Consider the following 25,806-nt stretch of genomic DNA (forward strand, 5'->3'; position numbering starts at 1 on the left):
TGATATGCAGGGAGTTCATTTTCCTTAAAAATGCTGGACTGAAAAACACTATTACTCAGTATACAGGCTTTCCTTGGGGCATATGTTTTCTAAAATGGCTAAAAATGTCTAACATAATGAGTTAGAACTATTAAAAAAAAAGTATTGGTGGAAAAAGGCAGTATGGCTGAAGTATAATACCTGGGGGTTCTAATCAGGACACATGATGGTGAAAGCATTTCCAGCAGGCAGTGATGCTTTTCCCCTCGTGATTTTACTTGAGCGAACAATTTTTCAATAAAGCATAATGAAAAAAATCCATGTATTATTCAAAATGTTGTACTGCCGTTTCAGCGTGGTTTTAATAAGTGAACAAAGAATAGCGATCAGGTATTTCTCCTTCTCGAATGTGAGCTAGCGCTCATGGCACCACACAGCAGCCGTGCACTCGCCTTCTCCTCCACGCTCTTGGTCCCCCCAAGGATGATGGTTTCTGTCCCTGGTCTGTACCAGAGAACACAAGAAAATCAAGGTGCCCTTAAATCTGAAATTCTCTCCAGAATGAGCTGCAAGATGCAGGGGTGATACAGAAAGTGCGTTACGCAGCCCTGCACCACCATCAACGTGGGATGGGCAGAATGGAGAACTAGAGCAAGCCCCTCTCATCCAACACGCAGGTTTCCCTTGTGCTTCGAGCCTTTGTGCGTTAAACGGAGCAAGTCTGCTAATTTTTTACACCTAAGGGCTGGCGTCCATTTGCATGTAAGATGACATTTTAATGTTACCTATTGGCAAATCCAAAATGGCTTTAGGATTTACATTTCAAGGTAAAACAAGGTGTGGTTTTTCACCGTGACTATGGGTTACTGCTGGAACAAGAGACCACAGATGGTGGTGAACTCTGTCCCTGAAGGCATTTCATCCAGAGTCTTCCTAAAAGATCTCCGTGCCACAAAATAGTTTGTGTGGGGAGCAGTCTTTGGGGGGAAATGTCAGAGCTGAGGTAACAGATGACATCAGACCCATCGCCTCCGCTGTCTTTAAAAGCTTTAAAAGGGCACTCCTGCACATCAGGAAGAAAAAGCGTATCTAATACAGAGGAAAAGGAACAGAAAGAGGGGAAGTTGCTGAAAAACACCTGCCCTGGGAACCCTCCCAGCCCCTCCACTCACACAGTTTTCCTGAACTTGGAGAAATCACTCTTTTGAAGCTCAAAGTGGATGCATTATTGATAGGAAAAGTTTCCTGACTGTATTGACTGAATTTTAGAGATATCGATAGTGTGTTGCAGCTGTCTGCACACAAGCTACACCGCGTGTCTGCTGCAGCTATGAAACACGTATGATGATAAATATAGCTGTCTCCTTTACTCTGCAATTCAATATTTCTACAAGCCCTTTGTCGTGGTTTAACGCCGTCAGGCAGCTCAGCCCCATGCAGCCGCTTGCTCACTCCCTCCCTCCCCATGGGATGGGGGACAGAATTGGGAGGGTGAAATCGCAAAAACTCATAAGTTGAGATAAAGACAACCTAATGGGTAAATTAAACCCATCCTCCTTCTTCCCTCATCTTTTATTGCTGAGCATGCCATATGGTATGGAATATCCCTTCGGTCAGTTGGGGTCAGCTGTCCTGGCTGTGTCCCCTCCCAACTCCTCGTGCACCCCCAGCCTCCTCACTGGTGGGGTGGGGTGAGGAGCGGAAGAGACCTTGAGGCTGTGCAAGCGCTGCTCAGCAATAGCCAAAACATCCCTCTGTCATCAGCACTGCTTCCAGCGCAGACCCAAAGCAGAGCCCCACACTAGCCATGAAGCTAAGTGCTTCTTCACACTAGATATGAAGAAAATTAATTCTATCCCAGCCAAAACTACTACTCCCTTCCTTCTTATTTCTATCTAGGTAAGCAAAGTTCCATGGGTAAACGTTGTTTTGGCATGCAGTATTTTGCCAGAAATACCCTTATCAATGGGATAGGTGCTTGGGTCCCTGCTGGAAAATGAACAGTAACACAAAATGTCCTTTGAACAACCACCCTTCTGCTGCCCCATTCTTTGTCTATCTCTCCGTCCTAGACCACCACAGTCTTCCACTGAGATGCCTTAATGACCGTCCTCAATGTTCTCCACAACGCTCTCAAAGTTGTCTTCACACCCTTTCTCAACCACCTCAGCTTTTTGCTCCCTGTTTTTCCCATCACTAATCTCTCCAAAGAGATTCCTACTTACCAGCCCACGCCCAAGAAGAACTCTTTCTTACCCTAAGTATATGCTGTTAATTCGGGACATGTCACTTAAAAAGGTGCCCTCTCAGCAGGCTAAAGAATTAAGACCTGGATTTTCCCAAGTGACGGAGCTGTCTCTGAACCACAGACATTAATTCATTGTGTAACATTCATTCTTTGGATAACACACGGCTGATCTGTACAAATCAAGATGTAGACATACCACTGAAGTGGCCCACAAACCCAGCACTGATATATATTTATCTGAAATTTTGCAAGTGCAAGTGTAATTTTTGTTGTTGTTGTTATTTAGCATTTCTGTTGTTATTTAGCATCTCAGTCTCATAGCCCAGGAAGAGAAGCAACTGGTAGCAGTAGCATTTAGTATCTGTACCCTTGCTATACATTGAAGCACAGATCAGATACTTTAATATGGTATTAGAGGTGTAGAATGAAAAGACAATCCCTGCTATCAAGACCTTCAAATCTAAGGACAGGAGAAGAGAAAAAACTGAGGGGAGAAAAAGAACAATAAACAGCATGGGTCATCATGAGAGGCTGCAGGAGCTGTATGTGTCACAGGCAAACAAGAGGCTCTACTGCAAATTATGGATTTCATGAACAGAATCAGCTGGAAAACAGAGGGGGTTGAGATTATTTAAATTTCCATTTTCATGTTGCTCCTCTTATCAAAATCATCTGGAACAGATGAAACTTCATCTGCAGCAAAAGAGCAAGACAAATATCACATAATCATCCATGACGATTGTACTGTCACTGAAATTGGCTTGTGACTGATTGTGCAGCCTTTAGATGGAACAGAGCATTATTCGGGTACTCAGGGTGCAAAACATATGAAGGAGTCAGAGGACAGGGATAACCACAGGAAACTGTGGGTGCTAAAATGCTCTAACAGTCAGCTAAAATCTGTGGACCTGAGAAAACTCCTGGCTGCCTCTCAGGGGCACAGACCCGAGTGGCAGCTGTGACCCACTCCACACACTGGGAATTCCGATGAGTTGATTTTAACGTATGGATATCAATGATAACTGTTAATACCTTCACTGAGTAGATCCCCACATGATGCAAAGCAAATGCACTTTTCAAACGAGGAATCTGGATCATTATGTTAGGTGGGTGTTTCCCAGAGCAACGATCTCTGCCAGGGACATCTCTCATGACCCACCAGAGGAGCTCCTCCTTGGCATGAGGACCCTGAGGACACATCCCTGTGGATCTGTTTAGTTTTTATACTGTAGAGGACAGGGTTCAGCATGGGAAGGACTGGCAAGTAGACATTGGACCTGAAGATGTGAACAAGAGGGGAAGGATCCTAGCCATACCGGTGAACCATGGACAAGCCACCCATGGGGATGTACAGGATCAGGACTGCCATGATACAGGACAGGCAGTTGTTCAAAGCCTTGAGAAGCTCCCTCTGGGATGTGATGCTCAGAATGGCCCTAGCAATCACTATATATGACACGAAGATGAGGATGATGTTGAATGTCAGACAAAAAATGGCTACAGCAAAGTCATACCAGTTACTGAATGCAATGTCTGCACATCTGATTGATGAGGCAGCAGGCGATGGCAGCGCTCCTGAGAGGTATCTGCGCAGAGCAGCCAGCCCAATCCTGCCTATCCTGGCACTGCTGAGGATGGAGGAGTATCTCAGCAGGTAGCAGATGGTTGCATAATGATCAAAGAAGGCCACAGCCAGAAGCACTGAGGACTCCGTGAAGGAGAAAGAACAAAGTAAAGCAGAGCAAAACATTCTCTGAAACTGTTTTCCCTGTAGTTGACCCAGAAAACACTCATCACAGTTGGCATTGTAGAGAGAGACGAAACCAAATGGGTGATGGCCACCATGGACAATGGTACATGGGCTCGTGGGGGCTGGGATCGGTCCCGATGGCAAAGAGGATTGTGCAGTTCCCCGCAAGTGATGCAATGTAAATGCAGGTGAAAGGGATGGAGAGCCAGATGTGGGAAACCTCCAGCCTCCGAATGCCTGTTGGGGTGAACAGGATGAGAGGAATAAGAGGAATTGGTTCTGCTGTACACGACATGATGAGCTGAAGCACAAATAGGTAAGGTAATCCTGTAATCAGTGAACCAAAGAAAAAAGAACAAACTAGAAATGATCCAGTATCATAAATCTGCCAAATCTAGGCAAACAGATTTATGTTATGCAGCTCTCTCAGAGTGCTGCAGTACAAGGTCTTATTTAAATGAGAGTTTGATGGTACAGAAACATACCATTAAAGATGTAAACATTGCAACTTTGCTATGGCAGGAGTAAATACGCATACCTATGAGCCCGATAACTTCTTCATTTACCTGTTACTGTGACAAATATCAATATGCAATGTTACTCTTATTAAAAACGTCATTAAACTAAGGAAAAGAGAGGAAAGTTTGCAGTGGCTCCCCAGATAAATAATGACTGATCAAATGTACTGGGCGAAGCAAAGGCATTTGTACCAATTTCATAGAATCATAGAATCTTTAAGGTTGGAAAAGACCTCTAGGATCATCAAGTCCAACTGTTGACCCAACACCATCATGTCTACTAAACCATGTCCTGAAGTGCCCCATCTACACGTCTTTGGAAGACCTCCAGGGATGGTGACTCCACCACCTCTCTGGGCAGCCTGTTCCAGTGACTGACCACTCTTTCAGTGAAGAAATTTTTCCTGATATCTACTCTAAACCTCCCCTGGCACAACTGGAGACCATTTCCTCTTGTGCTTTGGCTAGTTACTTGGGACAAGAGACCAACACCCACTCGGCTACAGCCTCCTTTCAGGGAGCTGTAGAGAGCAATCAGGTCTCCCCTCAGCCTCCTCTTCTCCAGGCAAAACAACCCCAGTTCCCTCAGCCGATCCTCATCAGACTTGTGCTCCAGACCCTTCCCCACTCCGTTGCCCTTCTCTGGACACGCTCCAGCACCTCAGTGTCCTTCTTGGAGTGAGGGGCCCAAAACAGAACACAGCACTCGAGGTGCGGCCTCACCAGGGCCCAGTACAGGGGGACGATCACTTCCCTACTCCTGCTGGCCACACTGTTCCTGATCCAAGCCAGGATGCTGGTGGCACCTGTGGCATTTCAGGGCTTCTGCTTTATGCAGTTGAGAGACCCTTGCACCATTGATACGTTTTCTTACTCCAGAAATAAGTAGGAGCCTCTCTTTACGTGATGAATTTGGCAGTGCTGCCGAGTTGTCTAGACTCTGCCCCAGCTGCTCCCAGTCCCTATGCCAGAGGAGATGCAGTTTCACGCCGGCTGTGGCTCCGCTCTCCTCCCTCTTCCCACACAACACACCTCTGATGCCTTGGTTTCATGGAGCTGAGGAACCACATCTCCAGGTGCCACTACATCACACAACCCTCACCTGCCCAAACACAGCCAGGGAAGATCCTCCAAGTCTTTACAGTGATTGCCCATGCGTTACAACAGACTCTTGGAGAAACGGCTGACAGGAGAGCTGTATTACTTTTATAAATATATAGCGCATCCATGCTGAGACACCACAGAAATTCTGCATGTTCATTTTATCCACGGAGAATGTCCTAAGTACCTGGCAGGTGCGCAGGACTTCTAATCTGAATATCTTTTAAAAAGCAGTAAAGCGTAACGAGTCATAGCAATATAAATCTGAATAATTCATACTAGACACCAGGTTCTGATTTTATGCTGAGCAGGCAAAACTGACTTAAGAGAGGATTTGCCGTGGTGGTTGGGAAGCAGGTTTCTGAAAACAGAGCACGCTTTGAGGTAGCAGAGGAGATATCAGAATTTTTTAGTTGCTGAAGGCAGAAGGGTTTGGTAGCTCAATTAAAACCGGGAGCACATTTTTAGTTGTGATTTTGCATTATTGGGTGCCTGTTACCAATGCACTAACAGAAGGCTCCAGCCCTGGGTGTCTTACCTGTGTTAAAGTCTGAGCTCGGTCTCTCGGTGCCCATGAAATGCTGCGAAGCACAACAGGAGACTGCAAAGCAGGGCCAGGGTTTGCGAATCAAACCTTTCGTTTCGCTCCCTGCTCAGCAGCTCCACGGTTAGTGCTCAGAAGGATTTAACAGAAAAGACCCAAACTGAATGCTAATAGAGCTTAGGACTGGAATCAACAACAGGGAACAGTCCTTATTGTGCGGCATGAACCTGACGTTCACTCAGACCTCGTGCACTTCGGGTTCCTTCATCTCAAAAGCGGCACAGGTCACTGGGACGTCCCGTGCTCCGGCTCGCTTACCAGAGATCCTGGGCACGTGGCGTGGCAGGGGCAGGCACTTCTGCCTTCAGCTGGTTCCTTCCTTCCCCATTCCCTCAGTTATGAACTTCCAAATAGAAAAAGACCATAACAGCAGGTGAAAATAGCATGCTAACTCTCACACCCGGTCAGAGCAGAGTGGGTACCAGGAGAACGCTTCAAATACTTTGGCCAACTGCAGGTGTATTTCTCCTGTGGTTGGACACTAGCACCAGCTTCTTTCTGACCATACGCTTCCCTTTCTCGATCAAAACCACCCATTTTTCCACTAGCTGTTCAAGGCAACGACGACTCCATCAGCCGAGACCCGAGGGACCATCGGCACCAAGAATGCCCCCCTCACCCTGCATGCTGACCCGCAGGGCAGCGCTGATGGTGGAGATGACATAAACACACATTGCTGCTCCTGTGGAAGGGTGTCCAAGAAGTTTTCATCTATCTCCATGCTCACATAGTCTAATAATTGCAATAATGTGTAATAATGCATAAAGTAGCTTTGCACTGATATTACCTTGGCAGTTTGTCTGGCAAAACGCCACTTTTTCTGCAAACGTGGCAGTGGAAGACTGCTGCCAGTCTGGCCCTGGTAGAAGATCTATGAGACTATTCAGAAATATTGGGCTGAATGCACAGCAGTCACCAATACCAAAACAACTTGGAACTAGTAGGAAAAGAGTTTGACACAGAGAAATATACTTCTTTTTCAGAGAAGTTTTCTGGAACTTGTTTCACAATCAGTTATGAAGGAGGACAGCATCAGGGAGTTTAAAATGTGATTATACAAATTAAGTGATGGGCCCATAAACATGTCTCCTAGTGAGCAGTCAGGGACGTGACCTCTATTATCACTAGTAAAACAATGGTGGAAGTTGGGACGCTATGAGGGGAACGGACTGCAAAAATTGTCCAAAGTCACATACCCTCCCTATTCAGACCCGAGCAACCTTCCCTGGGGACATCTGCGATTCGATGGCTCCTCTGCAAGGAGGAAGCAGAACCGTTGCAACAGGATACCGCAGACAACCCTCTCAGAGAGGACACAAAGCAAGGAGTGATGGTCTTGGTCTGCCACCCACGTGTGCCCGCTGGGGCAGCGCTCCATTTGGCCACGGCTCGAATGTCGATGGAACATGAGGTTTTGGGGGCAAAACCTGCCTCTGAGCGGAGGAAATGCAGCAGAGCTGAGAGCAGTGTAAGAGTAGAGTTGCACACAGCGACAAAATGAGGAGTTGTATACTTCACTGCTGGTGGTCAGGGATGATCTGGTGGGACTAAAATCTCACTTGTCCAATTTAATCTCACTTCAGCGTTACAACATATTCCTGCGCGGTGAGGACGTTTGCTCCGGGGTTGGTTTGTGTGATGCACTGAGCAAGCACTGGGCCAAGATACAGGAACGAACCCCCTGTCACTAGTGCCCATCCAGATAACATCATCAAGAGATGAGTCAAAATGCAGAATTTAGCAGTTAGATGAACTTAGTGGTTTTCTGCAGCTTTTCTCCTGAGCTGCCTTCCCCCTGCATTTCCCCAGCACTCCTGTGTACACGTGGGTTTATTTTCCCAGCCCAGAGGCCAGTTTCAACCTTGTTTCATGGGTCCCAAGGAGATTCCGCCCTGACCATGGGTCTGAGACAACGTCTGTAGCCTCCGTGGGAAGTCCCCAAGGTTTTGAGTCATTTCATTGTCAGGTGGGAACTTTAATATTTAAGAAAGATCACTCTGTGGCTCTGTCTTCATTCTCATATCTCCCACTATCTTTTTTTTTTTTTTTTTTTTTACTCCTTCCTTGCTTTCTATTCTCAGTTTTCTCTTCTTTCTTGGCTCACATGTAACTTCCTTCTATATGTATAGCCTCTTCATCCAGAGATATTAAAGTACTTCATCAAAAAAGAGGCAGTTTCTCCTCCTAACCTTCCAGCAAGCAGAACGTGTGAGTGTGTTACCTAGTAAAATAAATAATTGGATTTTTTGTCGCAGAGCAGCAGCAGAACAAATCAGGTTTTGCAGTCTACCTGTATCTGCTGCCTCTCCACATCACCTCTTCACCCCGAGGTACCTGAGTGCCCAGCATCCCTTTGAACAGCAAAGATAACTCCTTTTATCCTCTGAGCTATCCACCTAGACAGACCTGTATTGCTTTTGCTCCACAAGCAATGCTAGAAACGTCCACTGACCTGAGCAGTTCAGTGTGCGGGGGCCCAGAAAACTCCTTATTCCCTGTTACAAGACCAGAGTGATCCAAGAGTTGTGTCATGTCATCTCCAATTTCAGTTTTAACAACCACCTTCAAAATCCCACATTTTTTAGACAACAAAAATTTTGATGGATGGAACAATCAAGTATTTGAAATGAAAAGTCTGAGGCAACAATATTTGTCCAGTGTAAAAGATATCACTTTTTTATCCCTTCCCTTTTATGTGCATCAAAACCTCCCCTGCATTTTAACCAATTTTTTCAGGGAAAGGAAGAAAACTTTAGATGTTCTCTCAGGGACCCTGGAGTTATCTCTGCTCTTCTTGTAGCCAAACGCTGATTCACTCCTGAAGGACTCCAGGACTGAGATCCAGCTCCAGCGTGAGATGCTCAAACACAGGTTCCTCTGCACAGGCATCTCCTTGTGCTGGTGGTGGGCGTCCCTCTGCAAGGGTCCCCATCCGCACGGGGCGTCCCAGCCCCCAGCAGTCAGTCGGTGGCGATCCAGGGCTCAGCTTGCTCGCCCCCCAACTCGGCGCTGAGTCCCATTCGGGATGTCCTCAGCATCCGCCTGGCCGGGCAGCTGTGACACTGGTCCTGCACAATGACCCTGTAGCCCAGCACCACGGCATGGCCACCACTGGTTACAGGCCACAGGTTTTGTAATAAGTTTGCAAGGTCTTGGGACGGAGGAGTGCCGGGTTTGCTCTCTCTGAACTTGTCCTGGTCTGCCTGGAGCTTTGTTTTTACCAGATTTAACAGTAATGGCAATTGTTATTCTGACTATGGCTATGGCTTTTTTGCTTACAGTTGTATGGTGCAACCAGAGTTTCAGTTTTATGCAGATAGCCGTAAAAAGTAGCTACTCTGTGCTGAATGAGATATTTATGACTTCCACAGAATTGTGAAGTGCTGAGAAATCCGGGTCTGGCAGGATGGCAGGGGCCTTGAGAAGTGAGGACAGAGGATGCGGCATGGAGGAGTGCAGGCATGAGGTGATAAGGGATGGGGCACAGGCTGGTACCGGAGACCTCACGGCTATAAACATCTCAGGAATGGTCAGTTAAAGGAAAGCAAGCTCAGAGCTGGACAAAAATTATTTTTGTGGTGACAAAAAGAACAAAGAGCAAGTATCTATCATGCATGAAATGCATCATATTTAGGAAATCTGCATGTGTGATGGACTTGCAGACCAATGAAGAGAAAGCAAGGTGTAAAAGCACATTATCAAACATAAAAAAACACAAAGCGGACCCTAGAGTGAGAAAGAAGAAGCCATGAACATCAATATCCTATTCCCCACGAAGGACTCCAGATTTGGATGACTTGATGTAACACCCACCACCAAACTGAAGTCACCAACCTTAGGACCCAGAGGAGCAGTGAAAGGGTGAGGTAGGACCCAGGAAGAGGTAGAAATTGGGAAGTGTGTGTATAACAATCTTTATTATCGTTATTATTGTTCTTGTTGTTGTTGTTACTACTCCTACTACTTATTTTTCTGTAGAGAAATATTAATTCCTTTTTTCTGTAAAAACTGGATCTGGACTAGCAACAATTCTTCTATTAGCCTGTTTTCAATTACACTAACAATTAATTCTTGGCCTTATTCACAAAGTGCGTTTGCTTTTTGCCCGTAAATGAGAGTCTGATCATAACAACACGCTTTGTAGCAGTGGCAGTGGGAAGCCACGTGGGACACCACCAGGCATCTCCGATGAGATCTGTGATCTCCAGTGGCACTAAGCGACAACACGTAGGCAAGTGCATTGAGCTCCTGGCTAATGCAGACCCTGGGGTGCCCAGAGGCACTCAGCACACCCTAAAGCAGTTACCCAGCAGCTGCTCACCCAAATCTGACCCCGGGGAAGAAGCATCCAAAGCAACTCCATCCCAGACCCTGGAGAGAGGTTGCACAAGGCAAATCAGCTGGATTGAGCAAATGTGGATGCACCCAGCCACCCGCCCATCCCATTAGGTACGAGGGTACGGGCAGGGCTACAGTGAGAGGAGAGAGTTTCCCCGTTTTCTGCACTGTCACGTGTACAAGTACCCTCTGCAAGGACACGTTCCCGTGGGACACGTTAAAAGGCTTCCTGGAGAGATGGAGGGATCTGCAAAGCCATGGACATGGTACCTGTGTGGGAAGAATTTACCTGTATTGCAGAAAATTTAATAAAGGATTGAATCAATAGGGACATGGATAAGTACGCCATATGGGCAAGGTGTCAGTACGGCTCTTCTAACATGCAGACAAGACTCCCCAGCATCTTGGGAGTCCTCCAAGGGCTGGACTGGGGATTCTGGCTGGGGCAGATCCAGGTGATGGAGTCTACCTGGATTCCCAATGGCTCTGAGCAAGGTCTCCACTGAAGGTCATCAAATAAGCAGCCATGAAATGAGAGTAAGGTCCCACACACGAGTGTATAATTGAATCATAAAAAAAAGGTTCATGGCTATCCTTTACAGCGAAGCTCTACAGGAATCAGTACCGAGATTTCTGCTTTTCAACAATTTTTTTCTGGGAAAGGGAGAGGAAAACAGCAAGACAACCAAGTTTCTGATGATATTAAATTACTCCAGGAACAGGAGTACCAGCTGTGAAAATCTGCAGAAGACCCTGGCAAGACTGAGTCACTGAACAATAAAACAATGGATTAAAAAAAAAAAAAAAGTTGAGATAAACATAGTGATGCACTTGGGAAAAAACAGAACACTTCAGATATAAAATGACAGGCTGGTGGCTAACAATTATCTCTCAGGAACAAGCTGTCACAGTTATGATAGTGTTACGACAACACAGTTCAGTGATCAGCAGTTCCAAAAACAAAGTAGATATCAGAAATTCCTAGGCAAGGACCAGAAAACAAGTCCAGGACAGCGTTGTGCATCTGAAATACTGCTGCAGTCCTAGTGCCTCGGGGAGCAAAACACTTGTCATGGGAAATGAGTGAGCAGACGTGGCTTCAGTTGGAAAGAGGCAACGGAGGGGAGATGTGACAGAGGGGGGAAAGTGGGGAAAGATCTGCTCATTGTCACTTCCAATACGAGAGCCAGAAGCACAAGAAATTAAAACATCACGCTTCTGGTTCAGAAGGGACATACAGAGGTCATTATCCATGCAGCGTGTCATTAGGCTGTGGACATCGCTGAAGCAGGGTCTCCTAGAGCCTGAAGTCTTCATGCATTAAATTTAGGAAGATGAGGTCCTTAGGCTAGTGGGTTCATCACCAAAACACCAGTGATGTGATTGAAGAAAAGAGTAAAATAGCCCCAAAACCTGTGCTGTTCCAGTAGGAAGACTCTGCCCTGTTGCCAATGGTGCGGGCTTTCCGAGGGGTCTTGTGAGCAAACCCCAGCTTTTAGCTTCAATTATTGTTCTCAGGTTTTTGCAACAAGGTGCACTGTTTCCCCTCATCATCTAGCATTTATTTTTTGTGTTGGGAGTTATAATTCTTCCTTGTGAGACAATAGCACTCGTTCCTGCATGTCAATTTTGCAATGAGCATTAGCCCTTTTGTATTTATTCTGGGTGCGTGGCAGAATCCTGGATCCGTCCCTCCTTGGCTTTTTTTTATCTCACGCAATGGTGCAAATCAAAACTGTCTGGTGTAAGGTGAGTAGAGGAAAAAGGGATTGTTATGAATGACCAAGGCCGATAAGTGACCTCCCTTCCAAAAAAATCCCGCTAGATCGTTTCCCAGAAGAGGGTGTTGCGTGTGAAAGAGGCTGGACAAGCTGCTTGTCACCAAAACAACTGCCTCTAAGGTAACAAATGCTGGCAGAAGTTAAACCCTGTCGAACATACTAGGAAGGCACGTACAAGTGCCAGCACCTGTGTCAGAGGGCTGTCCTATTGAAGCCGACCCCGGGAAGCTGCTGTGTTGAGTGTTTTTAAGGTGTTGCAGAAGGTTTAGAGGCTACCTGGACTGGTAAGGTTGGTTTCTGGTTTGTTTGGGGTTTTTTATTGGTTATATATAGTTATGATACAAGTTAGCTGCTTCCTAGTTCTCAGGTTAATGCGTCTGCTTCCTTAGTTCTGTATTTGCTATCTTCTGTGTTGGTTCATGCTATTTTAACACTGTAAATGGCTTGTCTTGCTCCTGTGTTTTGCTAAATGCTTCTTAAAAGGTGACTGTTTTAGACTCTCATGCTGTATTGACAAGGCATGTGAGGAGTACTGTGGTATGTTTGGTTGGTTTGGGGGGGTCTTGAGGTTTCTTTGTTTGGGTTGTGGGGTTTTTGGTTTGGTTTGGTTTTTAGTAAGCTACTGTAAAAGCCCTATCAGCCTCTAGGTGGGCAGAGGGGGCTAAGGCATAGTTATATGAAGTGTCTTTAATTGCTTGAGTCAAGTCTTCTTTGGAGACCTCAAATGTGGTGTCCAAAAGCCTGGATGCAGATAAAGCAAAGAAAATGCCTTCCTCTTGTAACATACTCCTGAAAACAAGGCAGGCCTCCTGCAGCTTGAGGTCCATGCAAGATATCAGTGTGTTAATGCACTTACCTACCTGCTCCGAACTGCTACCTAAGAGATCCCTTAGCTAGCAACATCTAGTTGCAGAAGTTTTGGTATCTGAAAGCTCCACACTGAAACAGTGGGGCGACTTAATGCGAAAGGACCCAAATTTGAATGGGTCTCACACAGCATCCCCTTTCTGATAAGGGATGTTTGAGGTTAACTGTTGAACAGCCCAAGCGCTAAAAGGGCCGTTTGTCTGGAAATAACACATAGCTTGTTTGTCTGGAAATAACACTTTGCAGCTTTGCTTGGGGGCTGCACCTGCGTGCGAGTTGCTGATGGTCTGCTGGTGTGTCCTCAGGACCCCACACACCTCGTTTACTGCTGCTTGTGGCAAAACCCTTCCCATGCTGTGCCCTTTCTGTGCAGGTCCATCACCTCCCAGAACCGACCAGGCTGCAGGGATGGGAGTGGGGCAGGTGCTGCTTGTGCTGTCGGCCGCCTGCGCAGTGATGCCTGCGAAGGACCCGTTGCTGAACATCTGCATGGATGCCAAACACCACAAAACCAAGCCTGGCCCGGAGGGGATGCTGCATGACCAGGTATGACTTTGCTGATGTGTTAGGGGGGATTGTTGGGGTCCCCTGTACCTCCCTCCCCAGATGATACAGGCTAGTTTGTGCTTTGGGCTTGGCAACCACTTGCCTGAGGAAGAAAGCCCGTGCTGGGTATGCAGCCAGCTTGTTTTGCCCTTTTCTTCTAGCACACGGTTAGGGCAGATGCAGCGGTGTGAGGATTTCTGTCTGCTCAGTGTCACCCCTCTTGGACCAGGAGGCATCCCCATCCCAAAGCTTAGGTACCCCAGATCAGAACAAGGTAAAGGATGGCAAGGAAAGCTCCTTGTCTGTGTGAGACTTCTTGCTAATTGAAGAGCTCTGCCCCCAGGTCCTTGGTGGAGACAGGGCTAAGAGCAAGCCAGGGTGCAGGAGAAAGAGCTTATTTCTATCCTCAGGCTGGCGCTAATTCCTGGTGAGGATCTTCCTCCTGCTCTTCCTGTTCCACCTTGCTGCAGCCCTGAACCCTTCAGTCCAACGTGCCCAAAGTTTTGCTGGAGGACAGAAAATCCTCTTGCTGCTGAAGGTTTTTGCTGTAGGCTGCGCAGGGAGCTGGCACCTGCAGCACTCTCTGACTCCCTCAAGCTGCTGCCCGCCCTCCCTGACCAGCCTGTCTCTTGCTCTGTTGTAGTGTGCTCCCTGGAAGGACAACGCCTGCTGCACGGCCAACACCAGTTCAGAAGCCCACAAGGACCAATCCAACCTGTACAACTTCAACTGGAACCATTGTGGGCTGATGCCACCCAAGTGCAAGCGCCACTTCATCCAGGACACGTGCTTGTATGAGTGCTCACCCAACCTAGGGCCCTGGATTGACCAGGTAGGATCAGATCTGCTGTGATTAAGACCACATGATACGTTATATGCTGGTCCCCCATACAGTATACCCCTGCTATATGTACGGGAGTGTGCTTTCCAGGGACACCGCAAGCTTTCCACCTGCGTGGAAAGATTCAGAGAATTTTGACTACCTAAGCAGAGACTAGCAGACAAGCTGGTGGAAGAATTGCTTGTCAAGGCATGTCTTTGCTGGGGCTGAAACTCTTCTGAGATCAGTTCTGGAGCCCAATGGAAGGGGCCGGGGGGAGTCTGGGTTGTGGCAGACCCTGCACCTTAACTGGCCACCACCAGTGTGCATGGTCCTGTTCCCTTGCAGGCTGACAGCAGCTGGCGTCGGGAGAGGATTCTTCACGTGCCGCTCTGCAAAGAGGACTGCGAGGAGTGGTGGGAGGATTGCAAGGACTATGTCACGTGCAAAGAGAACTGGCACAAGGGCTGGAACTGGGCAACAGGTTGGTGGGCTGTGTGGAGCAAGCCTCTCCTCGCCCCTGCAGGCAAGGTCCTGGCAGTGTCACTGCTGCCTGCCTGGTGGTGGGACCCAAGACCCCTAACTGCTCCCATCTGTCTGGGGTTGCCAACCAAAAGGTGGCCAAGCCACCATCCATCAGCTCAGACGCAGCGATGGGCTGCAGGAAGGTGGCCTGCTCCTCCCGGGTGAAAGCACGCTTCACTCGTGTCTTAGCTCATCTTGTTGTTTTCTTTTGTGGTGCTGTCTGTCTTCAGGAACGAACCGCTGTCCTTGGGGCTCCATGTGCAGACCCTTCAGCCATGTCTTCCCCCGACCAAAAGACCTGTGTGAGAAAATCTGGTCTAACTCCTACAAATACACCACAGAGCACCGGGGCAGCGGACGCTGCATCCAGATGTGGTTTGACCCTGCCCAGGGAAACCCCAATGTGGTTGTGGCGAAGTACTACGCTTGGAAAAAGAGATCTTCCCCTGCTTGGATGGAGAACGTGACTCCTGAGACCGACAAAGCTGCGTGCGTTCTGCCATGGCCTGTCCTGGTCATGCTGCCTCTGGCCCTTGTGGTGCTCCGAGGGAGCCAGGGGCTGTGGGTCCCATGGATGGGGGTCCCTGTGACTGTTCCCCAGAGGGACATGCCTTGGACTGCTCCAGCTGCCCTACGAGAGGGGCTGGCATAGGTAACTTAGGTCTGTCCAAGCTGGTCATGCGCCCCAGTAAGCACTCTGCATGAGTTTGGTTGTTGGACCTTGATACCTGCCTCCACTCTCAGCTGCTGACGGAGGCAGTTGTCTCCTTGCCGTCCTAGGAAGGGCACTACCACGTATCTTTGCTCTGATGTAGGAGCTCCTTCACGTCTGTTCCCTCCCCATGGCTGTGTGCGGGGTTGGCAGTGCGCCTTCAAGGTCCTCTGCCCAGCTCTGGTGTCTGGTCTTTCAGACTGCTCCGACCCCCTCAGCGTGGGGATGATAATAAAATACTCCTCTGAATCAGCCTTGCTGTACTGACGTTAACTCTGTTGAGGAGGCAGAAGTGCTCAGGGGCAGAAGAAGGCTGCTGGTCTGGACTGGGTGATGGTGGGTCTGGATCCTGTAAAAGTAGGAGTCTGCCTGGGGGTGGGAAAGATGCAGCCTCCTGGGTAGATGTAGATGTCCTGGGTGCTGACAGCTCCTTGGCCGCTGTGCTCTGCCCGTGCTGCTGGAGGAGCTGCAGAGTTGCCTGCACATCCGCACTGGCACTCCTGCAGCAGACCACAGCCAGCCATGAGAAGCACCTGTAACGTCTCCTCCTTAGTCACAGCCACCTTCTGCGCTGCTTCTGCTTCCCTCTGAGCCCGGCCTCCCCAGGCTGGGGGCAGGAGCAGCCTGACCTTCTGGGCATGGATCGATGGAGATAAATGCAAATTGCTGCTGCAGCCTGGTGCAAGTGGCGCCTGCTTTTCCAGCCCAGCAAGTGCCTCTGAGGAGCATCTTAGCAGAACTGTCCTTATCCTGCAGCTGACCAGAGATTGTACGTGGAGAGCTACCTCTCCTTTGCTACAGCTGTGCTGACTGGTACAGCTTTCCTCCTCCTGCCTATGACCTGGTTTTGGCTGTATATCTGTGGTTCTTCAAAACTTTCTCTTCCCCTGGGGGCAATGGTTCACAGCCTCCCGCATGGGACTTGCAGATGTCGTAAGTAGCTGTGCAAAGGCTCACTGCTGTGCTTTTTTTTTCTTTCTTTCCTGGAAGTGAAAACAAGCCTCTAGCAAAACTTTAGCAACTTTTGAAAAGGAATGGCAAAGGGGAGAGCGATGGGGAAACGTGCAGGGCTGCTCAGGTTAGGCAAAGCCCACAGCTGTCGTCTGAAGAGCTTCATGGTACTTCAAATACTTTAAGGAGTCTTTAGATCAAAGCAGCTATTCACAGATGGGGTTTTTTGGTTTATTGGATTTTTAAAATGCTCCTAAGGATACAGCCTCTATTGTAGCTGGTTACTTATTCTTTGCCTTTACATGAAACACAGAAGTACCTTTTTGTTTCCCTCTCTAACTTCAAAGTGTTGTCTGCAAAAGCTGAAGCTGTCCTAGGACTGACCCCGGCTTAAAGTGGCTTCTAGTCCAAGTGTGGGGTATGGGTTTGTCCTGCCTGACCCAGCTGGGGAGAGGGAAGAGGAAGCACCTGGAGCAGATTCCTGCAACAGTGATCTCCATAAAGAACAAAAATAGAATAACTCTACAGGCAAGACTACTTGAGTTTAAGGAAAATCCCATTCGGGCAGCTCTCACTGTCCACAGGCTTGTTGTCTAGGCAGGTTCTGATCAGCTCCACCGCTGTGCCTAAATGATGCTCAGGTACTTGTGTCCAAGAAGCATACTGGGATCCCTCCAGGGCTGGTGTGGAGCTTCCTGTCCCACAGCAACGGGATAGGCCTGTCCCTGGAGGGACATCTGACCTCATGGTTTCCAACTCTCAGTTTTATCCTTTGAAAGTTGCTTTGGGATTAGAGGCAAGTAATACTGCAGCCAGCGTCTCTTCTTTACACAAAACTTGTAGTTGTAGATGCTTGTTCCCTGGACATTTCACGGTCCTGTTGTATTGTGTCTGGCCGAGATGAAGTTAATTTTCCCCACGGCAGCCCCCATGGTGCTGTGCTGTGTATCCAGCAAGGTGTTGGTAACACACCGGTGTTTTGGCTGCTGCTGGGCAGCGCTGGCGCAGCATCCAGGCTGCCTCTCCGGCATCCCCCCTCAGCAGCAGGCTGGGGGTGGGCAAGATCTCGGGAGGGGACACAGCCAGGACAGCTGACCCCAACTGACCCAAGGGATATTCCATATCTGCTGCTCAGATCATTTTCTTTTTATCTACTCAGCAATAAAAGCTGAGAGAAAGGAGGATGAAGCGGGGGGACATTCGTTATTTACGATGTTTGTCTTCCAGAGCAATCACCACACATACTGAAGCCCTGCTTCCCGGGAAGTGGCTGGACATCGCCTGCTGATGGGAAGTAGAGAATAAATCTCTTGTTTTTTCCTTTGCTTCTGCATGTGGCCTTTGCTTTTGCTTTATTAAACTGCCTTTATCTGGACCCATGAGTTTTGCCACCTTCTTTTTTCTCCCCTCTGTCCTGCTGAGGAGGGGAATGATAGAGCAGCTTGGTGGGCACCTGGTGTCCAGCCAAGGTCAACCTGCCACAACTGTTCCCATGCTTGGCAAGGGTAAGATGACTCTGCCTGTTTCTGTGAGGCAGAGTTCATTTGAAACACCCTGTAGTGATGTACTGCAGAGCATCCATGTTACAGTATGGCATTATGGAACAGCAGTGGCTTGCAAACCCCCGGTGTTAATTCTGACTGGCATTGCTGGGATGGGAGATGGTTGCGGCTTGCTCTCTATTTCATTTTCTTCTGCTTATCTTCTGTCATTTGTGGGGAACTGCACAACCCTGTTTGTCACTAGGACTGACTTAAGCCTCTGTGAGCCCCCATATCAATTCTCTGTGCTGTCATCGTCAGTTTGGGTTTGTCTCTAAAACCCAGCAGTAATGAGTGTTTTATGCCAGGCAGGTTAGTCTTGATGCTTGGTTTGCTCAATCTTTTTAAATTCATCCCTCCTTCATGGAGTCTTCTGTGCTTCCAGCCATGACCTTTGATCACTATGTGGACTTCTACAACCTGCTGAGATACTCCTCCATGCTCACCAGTGCCAGGATGGACAGGATCAGGCTGGTGTCCTGGACTGGTCCAGGTGTCTCTTCAAGCATTCCTCCACTTCTGCAGATAAGGTTACCATCGTCGTCTACATCAGGACCTGACCAAGCCAGTGTGTCTAGACATTGCATTTAATAACTGGTATGGCTTTGCTGTAGCTGTTCTCTTTCTGACCCTTGACCTCATCTTCATAGCATATATTGGTAGGGCCATTCTAAGCATCACATCCCAGAGGGAGCATCTCAAAGCGTTGAATAACTGCCTACCCCGTATCCCGGCAGATCCCAGTTGTCTTGTCCATGGTTCACTGGTGTGGCAGGCATGCTTCCACCCTCATTCACATCATCACGGACAATATCTCCCTGCTGGTCCCCTGTTCCCCCCCCCGTGCTGAACCCCATCATCTACAGCACAAAAACTAAACAGATCCACAGATCTACCTCTCAGAGACAGCTCTGACCAAGACAGGCGGCAACATCTGACTGAGAGCAGAGTGGAGGGCATGGGGTGACTGCAGGCTAGAGGCAGCTCATCTGTGTCATTGCTTTAGCATTTCCTTGCATTGGGGATATTTTGGATGGGGATTTCTCCAGTTATCATATGGTATCCATTGGGCTATAGCGATTGTTGTGTCTGCTGGGCAGAGTCAGCAACTCAGAGTTATTACTTGAGCTGGGATTGTTCATTGTGTGCTATAGAAAGGCTTTGCTTTATGAAGCTCTTCTAGAAAAAGGCATCCTTGAAGAGAAGAGGCTGATTAGATCATCTGTCCATCTCCTGTCGCAGTCTAAGTTCATCTGCTCAGCCCTGAGTTGAGCTGAAACGTCAAATGTTTCACTGGTGCTATTCTGTATTTGATTGTTTCTTGTGATAGACTTTATGACTCTGCAATCACTCATGCATTAATCCCAGCATGCTAAATATCACTGTTCACTCTTTGTTTCAATGAAACTGTTTTCAAAGAAAATCTCTTGAAGTCCAGAAATGGAGGGAACTGAAGAGAATTTTACAAATAGCAAACCACCCAGCTTGCAAAGGTTTAGCTCCTTAATTATTGGAACAGTCACCACCTCCATCTGCAAGTCTGGATTTGCTCCTTTACACAGCAAACACTGGCTGCTGAGTCTGCGATGGGGAAGCACCGACCTTACATTGCTCATGATATCTTGAAGCATCAGACTGGCCCAACATTCCCCCGCTGTCTTTGCCCACCCCCTTCTGCTGTTTACTGTCCCACTGGGGTGAGCTGCCCGAATGTCTCTGCCAGAGCAGCTCTGAGTATCGGGGAGGACTGCCTGTTAGGAGCGGTTTTGCAGGAGGGCTGAGGCTCTGCATCAGTGAAGAGCTCCCATAATCTGTGCTGCAGATCACCAGCTAATTGATTTCACCTTTGAAACACTGTTCTGGGGACACATCACCTCACTTCATGTTCTCCTTACATGAGTCATCCTTTAGCTGGAGCTAGCATTTACTCCTCTCCCCCTGACCAATGCACCTGCATTTGTCCGACAGCTCTCGGGGCACACAGGGGCCGAGGGGTTCTGCCGTCCCTGCACCGATCCCATCAGGGTTCGCTGTGGCTGACAGCATCTTTCAGCTGAAATGGTACATGGAAGAGTTTGGCTGTTTCTTTAGTTTCACAGCCACCAGCTTTCCCCTGGCTCTGTCCCAGGCTGTGTGCTTGGTGGGTGTCCTTCAGGTGGGGGACACACCTTGCAAGGTGCCCCTCCATGCAATGACTAACATCCATTTTCTTTCTGTATCCTCGAGGACCAAGATGAATTAGAGGAAGATCTGGATGATGTGTCCTTTGCTGCCACGCACGAATTTGGATCACCCTGGATACTGGGGGCATGCTGGGCTGACAATTCCAAAACCCTCTGAAAACATCCCGGGCAATGTTACCGTGTGGGTTGGGGCTCAGTGGGGTCAGGAATCCCTCACCGGCAGCTCCCTGCCAGCCCCTCCGGCAGGGACCCTCCCTCCTCGCAGGAGCAGGGCACCAGGATCCAGAAAGTCAAAGAATCATGTCGGTTGGGAAGGGAGATCTGGGGGCCTGTGGCCCAACACCCCACTCAAACCACAGTCCCTTGGAGTGAGATATTTAACACATTTTTAACCACGTCTCTGATTTTTCCAGCACTGACACCTGTTTCGGTAAAACCGGGGCCATCCAAGGGTGAGTTGCACGCATCGCAGGTGCACGGGGAGGTGGCAGGAGCACCCTGGCTGGACCGCAGGGTGGTAGCACCGAGTCCCTCTGCTCAGCACGAAGCCACTGATGAGGGTGATACAAGGTCCTGGCCGGGCTCGTGCCAAGCCAGACCATCACTTGGAGACCTGGCTCTGCCATCTTGTCAGCACGTGCAGGAGCCCACCCTGCGTCCCATGCAGCCCCCTGAGCTGTTGCCTGGTCCGCGTCCCCTCTCTGTGGACACAGCAATCTGCGGGCGGTTGGCGGCAGAGTCTCAAACAGGACCGGGCAGGCTGCTGCAGGCTCGGCTGCTGTTCACGACCTGGCTGGACCATTCCCCAGGGCTGGCGCAGGAGCGCTGGGCTGCCCACGGGGCTTTCGCAGAGAGGTTGTAAGCAGCCGTGTGCTGGCAGAGCAGTGATGGGGGCTGGCAGCGACTCCCTCCTCCCTTTCCGAACCCTGCTCACCTGGAAAATCTTCGGGAAGGTCTGGGCTGCAAGGTGAAAGCATGAGGCTGGAAGAAGGAGCTCTTCCTACCACATCTTCATGCTGGAATCCCACTGCTCTGCCTTTTGGCACTTTCCTCACCACAGACAGGCTGTGTGAGCAAACTCCTGGAGGAGCTTCTCCCCGCTTCGGGTGCTTGTACTAATTCCTGACATCGGTGGTGGTGTTCCCATTGTCGGAGAGGTGGCGGCTGTACATCTGCAGGGGGTTCAGGTATCTGCCTGCTCTGCGCGGCTATAGCAGAGGCTGCGTTGCAATGTGCCTCCTCGTTTTCTTGGGGGGGGACCTGATCTTGAACAGATTTCCAGTCCTGACCAAAATGTCTCCGCTTACAGAGAAGTCACCCTCTGTTCAGACAGGGACCCTGGAAGCGTGCTCCTGAAACAGCTAAAAATTAGTTCTGCAATTCAAGGCTTGATCTGCCAAACTTCATGCTCCAGTCACGAGCCTTTGCTGCTGTTGCTGCTGCTGCTGCTGCTGCTGCATCTTCAGGCTAGGAAACTCCTCTTTTCCGAACAGCTCTTCTGGACCGTGACTTCTGATGCTGAGTAAGGTAAAGTGCCTGTGCTTTCCAGTGCCTTGGTCCAGGGCATGAGGAGCCCAGACTTGCCTCAGCCTGAGGGCACAGCAGCATCACCATCTGCTCTTGCTGTGTCACAGGGTGCTTCCAAGCTGGCTGCAGATTTGTTTCTTCTTGTTTTTATGGAGTTTTAGATGCATGTATGTGACTGATCGCTGCAGCCTGGGAGGTCCCAGCCGTGGTTACATACAAGCCAAGATCACCTGGAAGGAGGGCTCTGCGTTGGATGTGGCTCCTTGGTCTCAGGAGCTAACTGCAAGGGATGAAAAGCAGAGGAGGGGACATCAGCCAGGGGGAGATGTTTGACTCCTTTTGCTCTCCAGACAACAAAGAAGGTAACCAGTAGAGTCGACAAGATACTGCTGTAGCTGCAGCTATGATGGTCTGCTACAAGCTCATAACATCTCTTTTTGTCTTCCTAATTAGAATAGAAAATAGAACAGAACGTTTCAGTCGGAAGGATCTACAATGATCGTCTAGTCCAACTTGCATTTGTAGAGGAAAGCCATGCTTCGGAGCACACAAAGCTTTCTGCATGTCTCATAGAGAAGCCAGATGCCTGAGCTGGGGAGTAGAGGCAGACCAAGGCTTGGAGGAGCCCAGTGCACAGCAAGACCCCACAGAGCTGTACGTGAGGAGCCCCAGCACAGCAGAGGTTCCAGTCCTGAGCATTGCCTCCCAGGTAAGCACTTGCACGCTGAGTGGCTGACGGTGCCCTTTCCACTGCAAGGGCGGCTTGCAGACCAGGGATCCCACCAGCTTTACATGTGGACATTTGCCCGTAGCGTTCCTGGTGAGAGCGATTGCTGGAGGGGCTGGGCTCTGACCAAAGGAGCCTTCTTCTCACAGCCTACTTGCAAGGCACAGAGGGAAAATCACTTTCCTGGGAGCCCTCTGCCAGAGGACCTTATCCAGCAGCCTGGGCAGTCGGCACAGAGGTGCCGGTTGCTCTGCCTGGCTCTGCAGTAAGTGCTGGCCACAGCAGAGGGGACAAAGGAAGGGTGAGCTGTGCTGGTAGGAAGCTCTGCGGGTGCTGCCGGTGCTCCCCAGGACTCCAAGGGCTGCTCCGTGCCGCTGGACCAATGTGTAAAAGGGAACTTTTCTCACGTAGTTATAGACCTACTACCAAGACCTTTGCCCAAATGCTTAGAGCAAGAAAACTGCAAGAGCTCTTTGGTGCCAATCACTGAACTAAGGTTTTTGTAAAATAGTGGTACGGCACAGGTACATTTCTGAAATCTCCCTTGTTTAGTAAGTGCAGAACTACTTTTATGAGCAGCATACTTTTCCTGAAAACTACATTACAATGCTGCAGCTCATGTGATGCAGAGAAGAACCCAAAAATGAACTCCTTTATAGATATCTTCTGTGAACAACCTTACCTTAAGATAACTGAACTTAGCCCATCTGCTGGGCTCCCCAGGACCTGAAGTTTGTGGTGTCTGGTCCATGTCCCTATTTGACATCTGTGTTCTTTTAGCTTTGGTTTCACATCTGTCGCACTGACATGTGTTTGCCTAGATTTGCTGCTTTGATTTCTTTGATATTCCTTTTTTCACTGGAGGCCATCTCCAGCACATCATGTGTCTCAAGAGGTCCACCTCCACACCAGTCACATTTATCCTTTCAGGCATCCCAGAGCTGGAAACTGTCAGCATCTGGCTCTCTTCCCTTCACCTTCATTTGTGTTGTGTCGCTTCTGGGGAACATCACAATCCTGTTTGTGACCAGGACTGATCCAAGCCTCCATGACTTGAATGAATTCCTCTCCATGCTGGCCACCACCAGTTTGGGTTTGTCTCTGTCTGCAATGCCAGCTGTGATTAGTGTATTCTGGTTTGATGCCAGGCAGATTAGTCTTCATATTTGTTTTGCTCAATCCTTAACTCGTTCTTGGAGTCCTCAGTGCTTCTGGCCATGGCCTTTGGTCATTATGTGGCCATCTGCTACCTGTGGAAATACTCCTCCATCCTCACCGGTGCCAGGATAGGCAGGATCAGGCTGGCTGCACTGTGCAGATGTGCCGTATTTGTAGCATTAAAAGAATTGCCCTTCTGCCCGTCCTGTGTTCCCTCCCACTCCTGCTATCTGCATCAGGACCTGGTCAAGCTGGTGTGTGCAGACATGGCATTCAGTAACTGGTATTGGGTTTGGTTTAGCTGGTCTCTTTCTGACGTTAGTCCTCATCTCCATGTCACATATTCTGACTGCTGGGGCCATTCTGAGCATTGCGTCCCAGAGGGAGCGTCTCAAGGCTTTGAACAACTGCCTGTCCCGTATCCTGGCAGTCCAGATCCTGTACATCCCCATGGGTGGCTTGTCTATGGTTCACCAGTGTGGCCAGCATGCTTCCCCTCTCGCTCATGTCTTCACGGCCAACGTCTACCTGCCACTCCTTCCCACGCCATCATCTACAGCATAAAGCTAACCAGATCTGCAGGGGCATCCTCAGGGTCCTCTTGCCTGGGTCTCCCTGTATGAGGCAGGGACAGGTCACAGCCGTGGGACGGGACCTAGGGTGACGTTCCTGTGTGCCATGGGCCAAGCCAACATCTCAAATGCGCACATCTTCCCACTGCACATCCTCTGGGTGAAAATGCTTCCCATGTTAATGATACCCTGTGATTCGTTAGGGGCTCTGCTGACTGATTCCATGTGCAAGGACAGCTGACAATGTCTGCTCAAGCGAACACAAAGGGCAGACAGAGATCAGAGGGCAGTGAGAAGGAGGGGAAAACCAGCCAGACTCATTCCTTTACATCTACTGCTCCTAAGACCATCAGAGGTGAATGGTTCAACCATTGTCCCTGTTTTGAAACCAGAACAATTCATCAGAAGAAACTCTCTCCAGGACATTACGCAGAATCCTGGATTATTGCCTAAATGGGTATGGGATTTTTGTGGGGTGCCTGCAGGAAAATTTGAGGATTGAGCAAGAGAATTACAGGACTGTATAGGGTTTATCACAGGATGTTTAGCGGAAAGGCTGACAGCAAGAATTATCAGGAATTATTAAGGAATTAATAAAGGAATATGTGCATTTGTGGGTGTGTACAATCCACCAGTGAACTTCTGGCCAAAGCAGGGAGCAAGGAGAGCGAGGGCTCTGGGATTTGGGGTCTGAGGTCTGGATTGGAGGGAACAGAGGTCTGGGAGACAGGTATCGGAGAGACCGAGGGTTGGGAGCAGCTTCCAGAGAGACCCGCTACAGTGGGGTCCCTGAGCTGCCATCTGTAGAAACAGGTCTGAGCAATTCGTGCTGTCGGTGTGGGTCCGCCCTGGTCCACTGCACTGGGGCACCCTGGACACAGCCACCAAACAGGCTCTGAAAACCCCAGCCTGGAAAATCCCCGAGCCAGCCGTCAGGCTCCAGCCAGGCAGTGTTTTGACAGTGAGCTCACATTAAAAAAAAAATATATATTAAATTAAAAAAGCCCCGTTCGAGGCAGTAAGACCATGTCTCAGGAGGGCATCCGGGCAGCGAGCTGGAGTGGGGACAAGGCGGAGGGGGGGTCAGGAAAATGGGGGCTGCTTCTGCACGCTGACTCCTTTGGAAATGTCAATGTATTCAGGGAAATGCCAGTGCAGCGGAGATGTCAAAGAAAGGTTTGCCGAGGGGAAGACGAAAGGGCAGTGAGCACGTCTGCAGCAGTCTGAGCAGTGTGGGTGGGTGTCTGGGGGGGGTAGGGCTGTCGGTGCCCCCGGGCATCCTCCTGCAGTGGTGCTGTGCGGAGGGAGCAGAGCACGGCAGGTGATGTCCTTCTTGCATCCAACTGCAGATGAGCTGC

At 49.2% G+C, this 25,806-nt stretch overlaps 2 protein-coding genes and 1 pseudogene across 3 annotated transcripts; 2 read left to right on the forward strand and 1 right to left on the reverse strand.

Moving 5' to 3' along the window:
- Window positions 1-3,533: 3,533 nt before the first annotated feature.
- Window positions 3,534-4,272, reverse strand: LOC142600014 (olfactory receptor 51G2-like). The gene is given in 3 exon segments (XM_075742815.1): window positions 3,534-3,952; window positions 3,955-4,080; window positions 4,083-4,272. Coding segments are annotated over 3 exon segments (735 nt in total).
- An 8,189-nt stretch (window positions 4,273-12,461) lies between these two features.
- Window positions 12,462-16,043, forward strand: LOC104639199 (folate receptor gamma). Of its 2 annotated transcripts, none has more exons than XM_075742991.1 (5): window positions 12,462-12,608; window positions 13,560-13,732; window positions 14,376-14,564; window positions 14,901-15,036; window positions 15,308-16,043. In XM_075742991.1, the coding sequence occupies exons 2-5, from the start codon at window positions 13,595-13,597 to the stop codon at window positions 15,727-15,729; spliced, it is 885 nt and encodes a 294-aa protein (XP_075599106.1). In that variant the 5' UTR covers window positions 12,462-12,608; window positions 13,560-13,594; the 3' UTR covers window positions 15,730-16,043. The 2 variants fall into 2 exon arrangements, with proteins under 2 accessions (XP_075599106.1, XP_075599104.1); XM_075742989.1 differs by having other exon boundaries at window positions 12,474-12,603; window positions 15,308-15,877.
- Window positions 16,044-23,599: 7,556 nt separating this feature from the next.
- Window positions 23,600-24,440, forward strand: LOC104639210 (olfactory receptor 51Q1-like; annotated as a pseudogene).
- The last annotated feature ends 1,366 nt before the right edge of the window (window positions 24,441-25,806 follow it).

Source organism: Balearica regulorum, chromosome 1, assembly GCF_011004875.1.
Source record: "Balearica regulorum gibbericeps isolate bBalReg1 chromosome 1, bBalReg1.pri, whole genome shotgun sequence".
NCBI classification, from domain to species: domain Eukaryota; kingdom Metazoa; phylum Chordata; class Aves; order Gruiformes; family Gruidae; genus Balearica; species Balearica regulorum.

Coding starts and splice junctions, on each gene's coding strand:
- LOC104639199 (XM_075742991.1), top strand. CDS start 13,595: ATGGGAGTGGGGCAGGTGCTGCTTGTGCTGTCGGCCGCCTGCGCAGTG. Junction 14,565..14,900: donor TAGGGCCCTGGATTGACCAG/GTAGGATCAGAT, acceptor GTTCCCTTGCAG/GCTGACAGCAGCTGGCGTCG. Junction 15,037..15,307: donor GGGCTGGAACTGGGCAACAG/GTTGGTGGGCTG, acceptor GTCTGTCTTCAG/GAACGAACCGCTGTCCTTGG.